This window comes from Carassius gibelio, chromosome A7, assembly GCF_023724105.1.
Source record: "Carassius gibelio isolate Cgi1373 ecotype wild population from Czech Republic chromosome A7, carGib1.2-hapl.c, whole genome shotgun sequence".
Taxonomy (NCBI): domain Eukaryota; kingdom Metazoa; phylum Chordata; class Actinopteri; order Cypriniformes; family Cyprinidae; genus Carassius; species Carassius gibelio.
The window spans coordinates 22037298-22054123 of record NC_068377.1 but is presented as its reverse complement, the minus strand read 5'-3'; the positions used below and the strand labels follow the sequence as shown (position 1 = coordinate 22054123).

The following is a 16826-nucleotide window of genomic DNA, read 5'->3' as shown; positions in this document are numbered from 1 at the left end:
TTCTGTGGGGTCTTAACTATGAGAATTGACGATTTCATGTACTTCTACTTTAAAATAGATTTTCCTTTTTTTTTTTTTTTTTTAGTGGCCATGTCCAAACAATGTAAGTGTCCATTTTTGGTGATTAATGTACTGAACATCACACACATATAAAAGCATGGTTATTCTTCTGAATGTAAATTGTAGGCTACATATAACACAGCTACACTGCTGATTTTAAAAGTGCATTTTATTATTGTAGAATACAGATCTTCCTTATGATTGAATCCAAAATTGAGCTTTATTCCCTTTTCATTTTCACAAAAATATACAAAACATAGCAATGTCTTAATAGTAGCTAATAATATGAGTGACACAGCCTCAAAAACAACTTTTTTTTTTGCCCCAAAATAATGATCAACCATGAAATATTATTTAAAAAATAATAAAATATAGAAATGTTAATGGATATCAATATTTGCTTATTTTTGGGATTACCAGTTTTGACCATACTACTGAGAAATCAATAGAAACATTGTGAAAGCTGCAGTTCTGTGCTTTCTGCATATCAGTGAACAAGCTAGAAAAGCCTACACTTCACAAGTAGGAAATATACAAAAAGTAGAATTAAACGGTATCTATGCCCAATGTTTATTATTATTTTTGGTGACTGATTTTGGAAAGTGTGATACGACTGCTCAAGCAGCAACAATTGTTTCCACTGCCATATTATCTTTATATATATATATATATATATATATATATATATATATTATATATTGGCATGCCAAAGAGAATAGAGATGAGGATAAGGTAAATGTCTGAGTCTGTCTGGGCAAAGAGTCATCTCCCAGAGTCAAAGCACCATTAAAGGTGGGATTTGAACACATTTAAGATGTTCAACACTCTCAGTGTCATTAAACCTGGTGCACGTGCAAATTTGTGACAAATCAGATGTTCTGTAGTGCACAAAATGCAATTTCCTCAACCAGAACAAAGCTACGAAGTCGAGCAAAAAAATGACTATTGTTGGAATTGAGACTTTTAGTCTTTATCAAAGTGTGACTGGGTCTTGGATAGAGAACATAATATCAGGTTTAATTATGGAGTTCATTTGCTTGGCTCAGTTACTGGCATGTTAAATGTCCTATACCAAGACAATATAACAAATTGTCCAAACATTTAGTACACTTAACAGTATGAGAGTACAAAATGTATAGCAACTAAAATAAAAGTGTTGAATAGAAATTTTATAGAACAGTATATTGTACAGCTTGGTGTTTTATAGCTGTGCTGTAATGTTTATTGCATGGATGATCATGGAAACATGTGGACTAAACCTGCCTAGAGCACTGGCTGTGGCACTAATGATCCTCCAACTGTTCTATCTCTGCCTCTCTCACTCGATTTCAGTGGCATCCATCTGGTTTTAAGACAGATTACTGGCTTTGATAGTCCATTTTAGCATCAAATATACTCAATACAGGTGGAGTAGCTTATATTATCTCATCAAAAGCCATCATCTCTCAAACTTACACCAGAGACCTGTGACAAATAGTAGGCAAATCTTAAAAAAAAAAAAAAAAAAAAAAACTTTCACAGGGGAATTATTGCATATGAAATAACCTTAGGTTACACCACCACCTTCTGGTTATCTGAAGAATCGCAATAATATTAATTTAGAGAGAACAGGCACTTATACAGTACATCAAGATCCAGTGGAATGAAAAATAAAAAATAAAAATAAAATAAGAATATGAACCAAAACTAAAAATCGCACTTAATAATTCACCTCATCTCCCTTTAAGTAGACCAGCCACAAATTAAAATGTTTATACCATCTTTTCATCTCTATAAACTTGGTCACTCAGTTGTTACCTGAAAAAGGGTAGTTGACATTAAGAAAAAAGTGTGTAACACGACATGACGAGCAACAATCATGTTTTGCCATAAGACAGAACACAAAACATGTCTGGCCTCTGCGGTCAGCATATAGAAATCCACTGTCTTTGATAAAAATAAATACATTAACAAATACAACTCATTTTGTGATGGGCAGATCACCTGAAAACCACAGTGGTAGTGTTCTTCAAATTTCCAGATCAACTTCACTCTCTGACAGACCACTCACACACATTCATGCAGTGTGTGCACAGAGTTGTTGCCAACTACTAACACTTCTCTTACACCGCCCAACCACATCATTACACAAACCACAGAACAGCAGAAGAGGCTGATGAGAAGTGTTGGCAATTGAACCCAAACTCACACATAGCTGTGAGGAGCCGTTTTGCACTTAATGTGTGTACATCTATAGCATGGAAAAATACTATGAAATAAGTATGAAACCATTTCCATGTTTGATATTTTTGGGTTATTTTGTGGTGCTTTTTTTTATTCATTTTTTTTTATATAGAATATTTTTATAATCTGCTTTGAGAAAAAAAGAACCACTCTTCAAAGAAGAAAAAAAAAACATGCATAATTCCTCTTGTACAAATTACATTTTCTTTTCTGTTTCTGTTTCTTTAGACAATTAAAAATCTTTGCACTTTCAATATAATTTTTTTTTTTTTTTTTTTTTTTATATAGTTGTCCTCAGTGAGGCAAAATCCAGGGCTCCAGGTATTGCTCAAGTTGAATTCTCTCTCCTACATTCTCTGGTCCTTCACATGTCCAGCAGAGCAGTGCAGCTCCCACATGGGCCGTGAGCAGAAGCTGAGCAGAAGCCAGTGGAAATCAGACCTAGACTCTCCCACATGATTCCAGTCCCATGGCCAATGCCACACTTGAATTATTCTTTCTTTTTGTTTTTTCCTTTTCCATCAACAAAGTCACACACATCCCTTAAACAGTGGGACAGGAGAGATAAATGACAGCAGCAGCACCCTTCTGTGGTCAGAGACATTAAAAGCATGTGTAAGTCTGACTGAAGAGCTCCTCCTATCTACACAGGTCCTCACGCGCTACCTCACGCTGAGGTTTCCTCTTCTTCATGTTGGTTTTTTGGGACTTGTTTTGCTGGATCTTGTTGGGGTTGTTGTGTTGCCCTTGAGCACTTTTAGCAAGCTGCCGACTCTGAAAAAGAAAAAAAGATGACACATTAAGGTTAAAACTCTAACAATGAAACTAAGATGCTACGTTGTTGGGATACTGTACCAATGTGTCTCAATTATAAATTGAATCATAATCACTTCCATCAAGTTCTTACCTTATTGCCCTTATAAGTGGGGGTGGGCATTGTTGCTGAATGATTTTGTGATCTGTGATTGGACAGATTCCTTACTGTATTCTCACTGTAAGAGTTAGAGCCCCGGCCACCCAAAGCTTTCAAAGTTTTATAGGGTGTTCCGTCAGAGTCCTGCAGAACGAAAAAAAAATACATGTATACAAATACAAAAATTCATTTTCTTTCTGTTTTGAAATAATACTTGACCAAATCAGTGTCTAAAATGTATTAGGTTTTATGCTAAAACAGCTAGTTCTAGGGTAAGAAAAGGTTCATGATAAAATAAATTTAAAAACAGACCAATCAAAATAAATAAGTGGATGTTATAATAATTCCGTATTTAACACGAAGTAAGAAACAGACAAACATGATCATTTACATATAGAAAGAAAATCAATACAACATTTTAAGGGTGGCCAAAGAGAAAATGTGGATTTGCACGGATCCATATATTGAACTGACCACATCACTCGAGCTAGAGGCTGTTGAAGAAGGCGATGATGATGATGATGGTGATGAAGGGAGAGAGGGGGAAGGAGAGGAGGAGTTTGAGGACACTTTGCTCCGGGGAACAGTAGGAAGCACCGCACTATCTTCTGAAACGTTATTATTATTATTACACTCATCAAGCTCCTCAGACTCCACGAGCAGCGTGACATCATTTTCTATGGAGAAACAAAAAACAGATATTCAGCTTTCTAAAGTGAAAGACAGAGCGAAATAAACTCAGGGATAATGTCTCACCATTACAGTTGAGGACCGGCTCATTGTAGCTCCGCTGGCCCCACTGAGCACTGATCCAGTCACGGTACTCCGCTACTTCCTGTGTGACACGGATTATTCGACCTAGAATACTGCAGGGGAAAGATAACACCAATCATGAATCCCATCCCGAGTAGATCCTGATTTTTTCCCCTAAGACTATTAATATTAGTTGTCATGTCAGTTTGCAGTTGTTTTTTACTGTTTTATGCACTGTGGGTGTTTAGAATACTCCAAATACATTAAGATTAAAACAAGGTTAAGAACAAATTCACATGCATATACACATGATGTAGACTATGCAGAAATCTCGAAAAGTTCTCCTGTGTGCATAAAGACAAATAACACTCGTAAATATAAGTGAATATACCTACGTATGATAAGGGAGTGCATATGTCTTAAACCAAGAGAGCTTGAATACTGCTGTCATAGTCAATAAAGAAACTCTTTCTTCGAATTCATGAAATAATACCAAACACATTTAATGTTCTGCCCAGCCCTTACAACTAAGAAAGTTAAACACACACACATCTTTTACACGGTTCTCCTTGTCTCACCTCTCTGACTTGTTGTTGGGGTAGTACTTGGCAATCGGGGACACAGCATGATTTAAAACAACGTAAGCGTAATCAAAAGCCTCTTTCACCTGCATCGCCCCATACGAACTTCGCCCAACATCATTTCCTATGACACGGACACACATGATAAGGATCAGAACATCTTCCGTCCAATCTTTGATGACATCTAAGTTTGAAATGTGCATGTGTGCGTGAGGGTGTGTGTGTTTGTACCTGGCTGCAAAGGATCCTCAATGTAAAGCATAGACGGTCTGTACCCATCCAGCATGCCTTTCTGCACTTCATCCTTGGCCACGTAAGAGCCACCATCTCTTATCCTGATCCCTGTCTTCAGGTAGTTAAAATGGCGTCCGTACAGCTCAAAAAACTCAATCAGCAGGACACCCAGGTTTGGGTTTGAACTACACGCATCCTCTCTGTAGTGCAGCTGAGAAATAAAATAGCAGTTCATTATAATGAAAGCCTAGGGTCACTTTTCTTTAAGTAGGTGATTTTCACTTTGGAGGCAAATCTGACGATGCATAAACCTCGGATAACAAAAACAAGCGTTAACAAGCTGATATTCACCATGGGTGTTGAATCTTCTACATTTAAAGCTGTATTCTAATGTGCACTACTGTCATAGCTTTAAGTCTTAAATATAGTAAAAACAGTAATATTGTGAAATATTACAAATAACCGTTTTCAGTACACACGTTTGTTAGTATTATGTATTTTCGGGTACTAGTGAGAGAGTGTGTTTATCTGAATGTGTAGAAGTGTGTTACCTGTAAGAAGCTGACAACCATGAGGAAGAGACTGTATGATCCGATGCCTCCCGTAAAAACCTCATTCAGCTCTCTTTGCAGCAAAAACTGCTTCAAAACCAGCACCAGGTACGGTAATACGGGAAATTGCTAAAACACACACACACACAAATACAAGTAAAAAAAAAATAATCTGTATAAAGACTGCAACTACAAGACTGAAGACCACCTCACATTTAAAGGACACCTATTGTGCCCCTCTGTACAAGATGTAATATTAATCTTATGGTTCTCCTGAATATGCCTGTGAAGTTTCAGCTCAAAATACCATACAGATCGTTTATTATAACGTGTTGATGTGTGTCATTTTTTGGGGCGGGTCTAAGAAGTGCTGTTTCAGGGGTGTGTTCCCTTACATGAAAATGAGCTGCAACTTCCCGCCCGACTCCAGAAGGGGGGCGGAGCCTAGACGTCTCTGATTTGCGTATGGCAATAAACAGAGAGGAGAAGCAACATGAGCAAGAGGACCGGTATTCAGCTGTACATGTACGAACCGGACTCAGACCCAGTACAAGGAGAGACTACAGCAGAAGAAACAATAATATGAATATACCAGAATGTCTCCGAATGATAGTGTGAATAATTTATGTACTTGCATAGTTTTTCACAGCTGATTTATAACGCTGGATGCGACACAGCCAATCACACGCAGACAAAATGACTGACATGGGACAACACACTGAGGGCGGAGGATATGGTAATATGCGCCCGTCAGTCAATAGAGGCTAGAGGGAGAGTGAAACCTGTGCGCTGGACACTGTTGGGGCGTGCGGCACCCCATATATTTACGGAACATATTTTCAGCTCTTTTGGCCCAAAACCGAAAATATAAATTTTGGCTGATAATTTCCAGTGGCCAAATTTTGGAGCATCCTTAGACTGGATCTGGAACTAGTAGGAGCGTGTCTCACAAGCACACACACACATTCTCGAGGAGAATCAACATCACGCACTTAATACGATCTAGGACTTCATGTCAGGTAGTAATCGGACTTGAGTCTTGTAGTATGCACTTGACTTTAGGAGATCCAGCTCGAGTGAGTTCCTAAAACGGTCATCTTTTCGGTTTCCCCGATTTATGGCTCGAGTTGAAAGAGGACTCCACACTCACCTGTTTGAACTCCTTGATGAGGTTTGCAGCTTTAACACCGTTCTGTACATTAAAGCTGATGTCCACTTTTACCTCTGTGTGCAGGTCTGTCAGTTTAATGATGGGAACCTACAAACACACAGAGCATTAAACACAAGCAGGGATGTCTGACAGACATCAAAATCAGCCTACATACGTGTATGACACAAAGCACTGCGCGTACCGTTGCTTTGTCCAGGACTTTGACCGAGTTCTCATCTGCAATTTTTCTCTTGCGTAGCGCCTCTTCCAGAGTCCAGAGAGGTAAAGTCTCCCAGTGACCAAAAACCACCAAGTCTATATCACTGGTATAAAGAGGGAGAAGAGAAAGCGTTAAATATAAGCAAACAAAAATGATTTTTATTCTTAATGAATGAACAATGTTGTTTTGGAACAAGTTTGAGAGGCAAACGCAGGTCTACGCAGAAACCAAACTATAAAGTTGGCTTCGAAGACAACAAGACACTGTGCAGTGCAAAGTCTTTGCATTGCCTTTCTTCTGATCCTAACATTAGGAAAGAGTGGATGGAGTTTATTTTTAATAAACATCAAGACTGCATCAGTTAGAACTTGGTCCTTTGTTCACCTAATTACACAGAGGATTCATTTACAAACAAGGCACAATTCAACACAGGATTTTCAGAAAGACTGAAACTAAAAAACGATGCAGTGCCGAGTTTTCTATATTGGATCCGATAGTAATGTCGCACCACACGAGTGTGAGAAACTCTTTTAATTACATGGTCACTTTTGCTTTGTCTGTTATTACAGATCGTTTGATATGTAGTGAGTATTTATGCATTTTTAACCTAAATCACAGCTGTGTCCATCTATGTAGGATGTCAAACATACACAACTGTTCTGAGTCTGTTACTTCTGAGTCTACAATCCACCACACCTATTCAAACAGAGCGTTCTGATGAGAGGGTCAAAACAGGACAGAACATAGCCTATTACTTCTATATTATTGTTTTTTTTATGTTAAAATCTTGATAACATTATGAACACCTTTAAATAAATTAAAAACAAACGTAGGTAAGGGCACCCAAGTATGTTATAAATGAATTTACGGACACTGAATAAAAACTGAATACTAAACTCAACTGTTTAAGCAACTAGCATACTTGTGCATTGGCACAGAAAGATTTATTCCACTCAACCACAGTTTAGTAATCCAGGTGGATAAATGCAGTATGGTCTGAGTGATGTGAGATTGCCACAAAAAAGAAAAAGAAAAAGAAATAAATTAAAGTCACACACACAACGGCAAGTCATAATACAATAATTTACCCAATTACAAAAATTTTACTTTCATTTAAAGCTGCAGTAGGTAACTTTTGTAAAAATATATATTTTTTTTACATATTTGTTAAACCTGTCATTATGTCCTGACAGTAGAATATGAGACAGATAATCTGTGAAAAAAAGAAAAATCAAGCTCCTCTGGCTCCTCCCAGTGGTCCTATTTGTTTTGTTTTAAATCGCACAGCCCTAGAATGGACTGGAAATGAACAGAAAATAATTGGCGGCCCACCTGCAATACCACCACGGACCACAGGTTGAAAACCACTGCGCTAGAGCGTCAAAAGGTCCCTACCGCAGCTTTAACTCACACCACAAATCAGGTTTATGTACACTAACATTTATGATCATATGGATATTGAGCTGAGTGTAAAAAATGTATCAAGAGTAAAAAATCATAACATTACCTTGTAGGTAAATACAAGCCTGTGCTGAAGCTGCCAAACACTTGAACCTGAATCAGAAAATAGAAAAATAGATTAAATTTGCCCTTACAGAATCTACCCATGGAAATATTAGTCCCAACAGCCAGCCTGTGTTCATATTTAACACAGAGCATATAGTGTTTGAGTACATGAGCGCAATAAAATTGCAGAAACAAACTAGGGTTGAAAATGGCAAGAAAGATGTGTGGCAAGAAAGAGACAAATATTTTTGGTCAAAGCTGTAAATTAAACTTAAAATGTAAAATGAAACACAATCCTCTGTTGCACTATTTAGCCTATGCTTCCTTGGAACATTATCCTGCACTCTGATCTAAATATAAACACAGTTACAACCAGAAGGAAAACCAGACTTTTTTTTTTTTTCACAACACAAAAGGTCAAATAAGGGTGTTGACACACTTTTAATTATTTTTCAGCTCATTATCCATGCATTTAGAACTACATTTTAGCAACAGAAGGTCCTGCCACTTTTGGCATCCACAAAAGGTTTCACTGCTGAGTTAGCTGTGCGATTTTCTCTTAGCAGATTCTGTGCAGTTTAAATTTCCACATCACTTGTCTTTATTATTTCACTTTGTACACCCATTGGGCATATATATATATATTTTTCTATGTTAGAAAACATCCATAAGCTACAGCTGGAATATAAATAAGATGATTATTACTAACCAATTCAAAATAGCTGGACTGAACAATGCAAACTGTAAAAAATGTATATATAGCAAATTCATTGTTAAGTCAATAAACATGTCCTTTTAGATATACAGGTAAACTGAGAGGAGTATTTATTGTATTTCTGACAACTGTTCCAGAGACAACTTAGAAATGGAGTCCCTCAAGGCTCTATATTTAGACTTCTGCATGTCCGTGACACCGATGTGTAATGGTGAACTACTGCAAGAGCAAATTCACGTATGGGCTTTAATATTTAAAAGGTCAAGAAGAATTGTAGTATTGATTGTTCCTCATCATCCAAATTTTCAAGAAAAAATATGATGTAAACCCCAAGAAGACAATCATATGAGTAAAACTTACCTCAGCATTGGGCCACAAGTCCTTGATGACTCTCTGGATCCTCTCCACCACCTCTTGCCTCATGTGGTCCTCCTCTGGACGAGGAGAAATATACTTATAAAAGTCCTTTATCTCCTCATGCAGCCTGGAAAGAGAGAGAAATTAAATGTTACATAATCAAAAAGTTAGTGCATTATTGGCAATAAAGCTCTTTAATGTTTAACTCCCAATACTACATTAGAGAGATGAGGTGACCTGAACTGTTGTGAGCGTAAATCAATATCAATAAAGGTAGAACAAGAAATAACAGCCAATAGTAAGGCCTACAAATGTGTTTGTTTTCCTAGTACACCAAAAACCTAATCTAACTGCTTTGGGCATCTCTTATGCTCACCAAGACTGCATTTATTTGATAAAAAAAATATATATACACACGTTTTTTTTTTTTTAGCTTACTGACACCAAAACTTTTGAATGATATTGTATGCAGTCATGCAGTCTAAGTTTATTCCAACCTGAACTCTAAATTCAAGCAATGGTAGCAGCATCTAACACTGCATAGTACACACCTGTAGAAATACTAAAAATGTAAGCTGCTTAGAGAAGCAGAATTAATTCACTGAAATAATCTCTTGGTGCCACACAAGTTCAGTATGTTCAGTAGATGACTGCGCCAAGGCACCTGCTATAACCTCTCATTCTGTTCCAGCTTTTACTAACACTGGTCTTCTGGTGCCAGGTGGCAATCCCATGACTAGGGTTGAATCCACATATGCCTGCCAAACTGGTCGCCATCCTTATTTATGAACATGTAGCTGCTGCTGCAAGGGGTTTTATGTAAGGTTGCAACAACTAATCATCGATAATAAAAATCATCGACAACAATTCTCATTATCGATTATTTGGGTCTGCCCACAGTGCACGTACAACTTCAGCCAGTTGCAGGTGTGTTTTTGTCAATAAAATTAAAATAAAGAAAATTGTGGGGGGGTTATCGGAGTAATCGAAATAGATAATCACCAACAAATCGATTGTCAAAATAATCGTTAGACCTCCTGTAGCTCAAACATGAAGCTAACAATGCCATGGTCATGGGTTTGATTTAAAAATAATGCATGAACTGATATAACATACACAATGAATATTATGTGTGTGAACATTGAAACTCAAAGCTGCTTGACATAAAAGTGTGCCAAAAGCATAAAAGAAAATAAGAGGGGAAAAAAAATCATACATAGTTCACATCTGTTTAATAGCATCAAAAAGTCGGTGGAGAGTAGTGTTGGGCGATATGGTTATTTTTCAAATCGTCAGCCCGTGAGATCGACGATACACAGTGTTAGAGCCATAACAACATTAATAATTTTGTAATATTTTTTCCTTATGTTAAGAATGGTTATGTTCGACGATACACAGTGTTAGAGCCATAACAACATTAATAATTTTGTAATATTTTTTCCTTATGTTAAGAATGGTTATGTTTTTGAAAAATGTGTATTTTGTATTATTTGTATTTGTATCACATGACTTTGACTAGTTACATACGTATTACATGAGGACATAAATACATAAACTACATCACCAGAACTGTTCTGAGTCACTTCACAAGCATTTTACCATTTCTTCTGAGTAAAACCAGTGTCAAAATACATAAAGGCATTGTGCTAGATATTACTATTATTTAGTATAATGTATGTGATACTGCTACTACTGTGGAACAAATTTATAAAACTTTATTTTTTAAAGAAATAAATCACAATTATTTTTGTTTAAAATTTAAATGTTTACATTTCATTAATTAAAAGACAAATTAAATTTGGGTGAAACTTGTTTACTGTTTTACATAATTATATTACTTGTCGAAAAACTTTAAACATAATTGTAAATAAGTATAAAGAATGGTACTGGTTTTATTTTTAGTGATAATTTATTTATTTTTTTAGAATATTTTTGTGTTTGTTTTGCTTTGGTACTGAAATTGGTACTGAGAACCGCGGATTTTCATTGGTATCGGTACCGACTACTGAAATTTTGGTACCGTGACAACACTAGTTCTTACATAATCTGATCCCTCCTCCACATTTGACAGCAAGTGAAGGTTGACGGGCCGCATTTTTTACAGTTGTTACATCTTTAACGGTCCAGAAAAAGGTGTTCAGATATGGATACATTACACTGTCAATAATAATAATAATAATATTAATAATAATACGTTTTTTTTATAGCGCCTTGCTGCAAACTCAAGGTTTATCTCAAGGAAGTTCTTAGTACCTTCAGTCACAAGGTCCACAAACAAACAAGTCATGCAAAGCTTTGAGCATAAACAACAATACAAAGACATACACACAAGTTTCTTCTGGGGCTCTGATCAGTGTCTAAGCACATTTGTCTATCCATGCTGGTAAAACTAAACTGCATGATAAAGTTCTGCCCTGGGCATGAAGCTCTGCAGATGCAGTCCGACAGCATTCATCAGAGCCAGCCAGCCTGCAACATGAACACACCTTCAGCAGGCGCACACTCACGACTCCACAGATCAGGCCCTTGGATTAGTGTTTTGGGACCAAGGGTGGTTCATGTTACCAAGTTGAGAATCATCATACATACAAACAAAAAAGCCCATTACATCACAGAGTTTCTATGCAAACTAAACAGAACATACATTTATAGAGCATCTCTGCTAATATTTTCATTTTGCAAAGCGTGTGTTGTTTCATCAAGACTAGACAGAAGTGTGTTTCAGTCCTGGCAAACTAAAAAAAATAAATAAAAAAAAAAAAAAAAAAATCAGTCTAAGAAATGGAACTGAGAGAAGCAAAAGTGGAATCATCACATGGACTGAATGGCCTCCTGATCTCACCATATCTGCTTTAACAGCACTCTCACAAACTGGACAAGAAAGACCAGAAGCAAACTGATCAAATCTAAAACAAGATGAAAATTGAAAAAAAAAAACTGAAAGTACTTAATTTAACTGGAGCTAAATAAATCCCAGCAGACTGTCTCACAGTTTAAAGAGCACATTTGCCCTCAGTGTCATCAAGCATTGCTGTGAAAAACTGATAAGAAAAACATAGTCTGAGTTTCGTTTCAATGAATAAACGGTTCAGATCAGTTTCAATTCTCCAGAGCAGCCTGTTGTGTCTTCCAATCAAGTACAAGCGGCGTGCAGTTTACTCCCAGTGTCAGCCAATAAGAGAGCAGACTCTGTCACTAAGAAACTCTTCACTGGGAGGGCCAACACAAGTTTAGCTGTTACTGCTGTGGATTCACTGACTCACATCACACACACACACACATACACACAGTTAGCCTAGATACTGATAAACACACAATCATCCTGATTTACACTCATGAGATGAAATATAGCAAAGCACTAAATGACCACTGTGTTGTTTTTAATTCAAACGTCATCGGCTGATCCACATGCATCTGTTTACAGATGGAATGAAATCAAATCAGTCTATATCAATAATTATGATAATTATCAAATCTTAAAATTACATTTAGTTTAAAACTTTTTTTAGTTATTGCATGTTCTATTGAGTGATATTGTTTTAAATCATGAAACAGGTTTAAGTTGCCTGACTTTGATGACACTTGTCTTCAGCACAGTTTGCAGTGGAGGCAGCAATATTAATATAACTTGTATATAAAATTATATAAAATTTTGATTTAAGAGCAAAACCAACATCGCTAACTTCTGTGTGAAACTTAAAGGTTGTAAATGGGTTTTCTGAATTCTGATGGCGCAGATGCCAAAACATTGCCTTCTTGATTGAAAGTCCATGTTGAACTCATCTAAATGTACATTCGACAATGTTCTGTGATGAATCACCTTACATTCAAGCTATTACATAAGTTCAAAGTGCTCCCACCCAACTCTGACTCAAGTCTCAAAATCTCCCTGGTAAATCAAATGGGGCAAAGCATAAGCATGTCCATTCCATAGGCACTGAGCATGTGAAGTCGGTCTGCTGCTTTGTGGCCTCAATACTCAGACCACACCAAACCACATTCAAACTAAACTCCATCACACAAGCTAAAATCATTCAGTAGTCATTTGATATGTTCTGACAGCTCTGTTCCCCTCATATTTTGCTCCTATATTATTCATCTGGTGTAAACGGACCACAAAAGGTACAAGGATATGAACATCTTGGATGTCACGTAGGTGAGCAAATTATTGGAAAATTTGAATTCTGGAGTGAACTAATGCTTTATTGTTTTGTAATGAATAACACAAAAAACTACTATAATTACTATAATTAGAACTGCATGCAGTGATCATGTTAATGCAAAGATGAACTAATTTACAATTCTTTAAAGTTTCAGCATGACCAAAAACTATTCAAAGACTCAGGACACCATATGTTCAGCAATGCTTTCTGAATACAAATGAATGTTAGTGTGCAAAAATATATCCTTCGCATCCATTCAGTGCTCTTTATAAAGAGACCAGTGCACTGAACTCTTCCCATACTTTAAAAAAAAAAAAAACATTGAGAAGACCCAACATAAAAAATTCAGCAGCAGCTCAACTAAGCGTGGAGAGAGGATGTTCCCTCTTCTCTCATTGCAGCACAGCTGTCAGGCAGATGAAAGGATCTTGACACATTCTGATTGGCTGGAAGCACCATGACATCACAGAGACAGGGGATTGTGTGTCAGCTGGAAGGGGGAGCATTTGTTTTTGGTAGAGCAAGGAAGGAACTTGTCCAACATACAGAGAATAACAACATAAAAAATCTCTCCACACACACACACTCCCATAAAACCATATGTCTGTTTTCTCACGCCTCAGAACAGAACAGCAAAAATGATTGTGAATTTAGCCTCCAACACATCCACAAAAATTCATATCATGTAGGTTGGAAATACTTTGGGATGTAGGAAGGAAGCACATTCCACATCCTGGAGACAAGCAGAGATGGAAAATAATAAAATCCAAAACAAACGATCCCAGAACAAGATTTAAATCTTTAAAGCATTTCAGACACGCTCTCTGAATACAATGCTATAGCATGAGCCAATCTGGTCTTAATCTGTACATTTTGCCCCACGTCTATAAAACAGAGCTGACGGGAGTCATTCATTTGAGAAACAAGAATAACATTGAAGAACACTCTTATGCAAAGTTGCAAACACTCGGCTAACATTACTATGAATGAGGATAAGGCTTGTGGCTGTACTTTGCTCTGGGCTCCACAAGTTGCTGCACATATCACTAAACAGGACAATCTGAACTTTCAAAAACCTACCAAACCACCACCACACCCTTTAGACCTCATTCTAACATCATACCACTACTCAATCCATAATCCAGCACTACTTCATCATGCTTCATTCAAAACGGCACCTCATACAGTTTGACAATCCACCTCTCCAGCACACCCTTAAAGTATGGCCACTAAAACCTAAGTGAACCTCTCCCAAATAGTGGTTTTGAGAGTATGCTGCTGCTTTGTTTTCATTTCACACATTTCACATTTAAAGATATCACTCCATAATGAAAAATTCTGGCATTTACTTTTGTTGAAGATATTTTTCATTAGTCTTATGAGTTTGGAACAACCTCGGGCTAAGTAAATGATGTAAATTGAAAAAAAAAATTCATTTTATTCATATCAGGAAAACAATATTCAGCAATTGTAGTAATGACAGCAATAAAACAAGAAGTAAAGAAAGAAGTCTATGTAATTATGACTTTTGATCACTAAGTAACCGGAGTTTGAAGTGCAAGGTGTAGATTATTGACTGACAAGATTGTGACTGGGAGAAGATAATGATTCATAGAGGCAGTAACTATAGAGATATCTGGGATTGGTCTCATTAAATAAATTCATGCACACAAAAGAAAAGATCCACAGAGATATGTAATCATCCATGATGGCAAATTTATAAACCTTCAACATCTAGATTTTAAATTAAGCATTTTGAAGTCTTCTACTAGTTTTCCCCCAAAGATTAATAATAGAAAAACTTACTACAGTAATACATAAATTAACATGGGCTTTAATTTTCTTGTAGTTCTGACCACTGTAGTAACTATGGCATAACGACAGAAACCGTACATTATATGGCTGGTGACAAGCAGCAGATTAAGTAATAGCTTCCCCCAAATGTCATGTCACCCCCAACCTGTATGGCTTTCTTTTACAGAACATAAAAAAAAAAAAAAAAATAAATAAAAAATCTGAGTGTTATTTGTGTCCATACAAAGTCAAAGTAACCAACATTCTTCCAAATATCTTCTATGTTCCACAGAAGAAAGAACGTTACACAGAGGGTGAGTAAATAATGACGACATTTAGTTTTTAGGTGAATTATCCTTTTGAGACTATAAGTGGACTTTGACAGAGAGCTCGTGCTACTTGTGATTGTCACCAGAGACGTCAGGGGAGCAGCTGACGGGCCAGACAGCGCAGGACATTTAAAAGGAAGGATTGCAAGGATACTCTAGACATGCCAAATATGGTGAAGAAACGGCTCGAATGTCAAACCACTGGTAGACCTAAGAGAACCTTATAGCCTAGATATTTTAGGGAACGGACGGTCGCCGGACCAACACCGTGCTGTTGTAAGGCTTCGTATTCAGGTAATGACATGTTAAACATGTACTGATTGAACAACCCTCAGTTTCGTGTCAAACGCGTAAGAGTTAGGCCAGCTCCTGAATCCGAGCAAACATACTGGGCCCTGCGCCGAGGTCATCATCATATACACCCACGCATATAAAGGTCGTTTCTGCACTCACCCCACAATGCCTTCCGTGTAGTTTCTGCTCTTCCACGGTGTGCCCGTGTAAATGTCCTCCACTCCATCTGTCAGCAGCAGATTTCGGTTAAAACCAAAGGTGCTCGCCTTGTTGTCTCTTTTCCTCTTGCTTGGCAACTCAGTTCCCACGACCGCAAACCTACTGCCAACCACTTGCCCCCCTCCGCGGACACCCCTGCTGCTGCTATTGGCTTCCAGAGGGATAAAATCTTGTTGATCGGAGACCTCACTGTCGGGTTTGGATCTAGACATCCCCCGATGATCCTTGGGCTTGCCGCTGCTGTCGGCCGCGTTGCTGCTGCTCGTCAGTTTGGCGCTGGCTGTGTTGCAGTGGTTGTTGAAGTAGAGGTTTCCCAACGTCTGCGTCGTTTCCCAGATGTGCATCCACAGGTTGTTGGCAGGTCCGCGCTGTTCTGGCTGAAACCAGGCGATTCTAGGATCCATCAAACGCTGAGCTGCTGCAGGCGTGCTTACCCCCAGAGCAGAGCCTGGCTCGGTTCGCTTAACCCACTAACGGGAACACGTTCGACCTGGACAGCTACTAAAATATCCTGTGCGGGTCCATCAACGTATCTCGGGACAAGAAAAAAAAAGAAAAAGGAAAAAAAATGCACCAATGTAAACGGACTGTAAAAAGACGTTGTTAAAAAAAACGGTAATCGTCACACTTCAGAGCACGAGGAATGGAGAATCGTGAGTGTCGTCTGTGTCACTGTCTGACTCGTTTCCATCGGAGATCGTGTATTTCAATGGCGGATAGACTACAGCGCGAATGCGCATGCGCGGCCAGACGCGAGCGAGCAG

General features: G+C 37.7%; 1 protein-coding gene across 2 annotated transcripts; it reads right to left on the bottom strand.

Moving 5' to 3' along the window:
- Positions 1 to 211: 211 nt before the first annotated feature.
- Positions 212 to 16826, bottom strand: LOC128016844 (terminal nucleotidyltransferase 4B-like). Of its 2 annotated transcripts, XM_052601676.1 has the most exons (13): positions 16003 to 16821; positions 9267 to 9390; positions 8193 to 8239; positions 6668 to 6788; positions 6466 to 6573; positions 5711 to 5875; positions 5316 to 5444; positions 4762 to 4975; positions 4528 to 4654; positions 3953 to 4062; positions 3671 to 3873; positions 3191 to 3340; positions 212 to 3057 (listed from the first exon to the last, which is right to left on the bottom strand). In XM_052601676.1, the coding sequence occupies exons 1-13, from the start codon at positions 16464 to 16466 to the stop codon at positions 2923 to 2925; spliced, it is 2097 nt and encodes a 698-aa protein (XP_052457636.1). In that variant the 5' UTR covers positions 16467 to 16821; the 3' UTR covers positions 212 to 2922. The 2 variants fall into 2 exon arrangements, with proteins under 2 accessions (XP_052457636.1, XP_052457637.1); XM_052601677.1 differs by lacking the exon at positions 5711 to 5875 and having other exon boundaries at positions 16003 to 16826.

Coding starts and splice junctions, on each gene's coding strand:
- LOC128016844 (XM_052601676.1), bottom strand. CDS start 16,466: ATGGATCCTAGAATCGCCTGGTTTCAGCCAGAACAGCGCGGACCTGCC. Junction 4,976..5,315: donor TGGTTGTCAGCTTCTTACAG/GTAACACACTTC, acceptor TTTATTTCTCAG/CTGCACTACAGAGAGGATGC. Junction 3,058..3,190: donor CCACTTATAAGGGCAATAAG/GTAAGAACTTGA, acceptor TTTCTTTTTCAG/AGTCGGCAGCTTGCTAAAAG.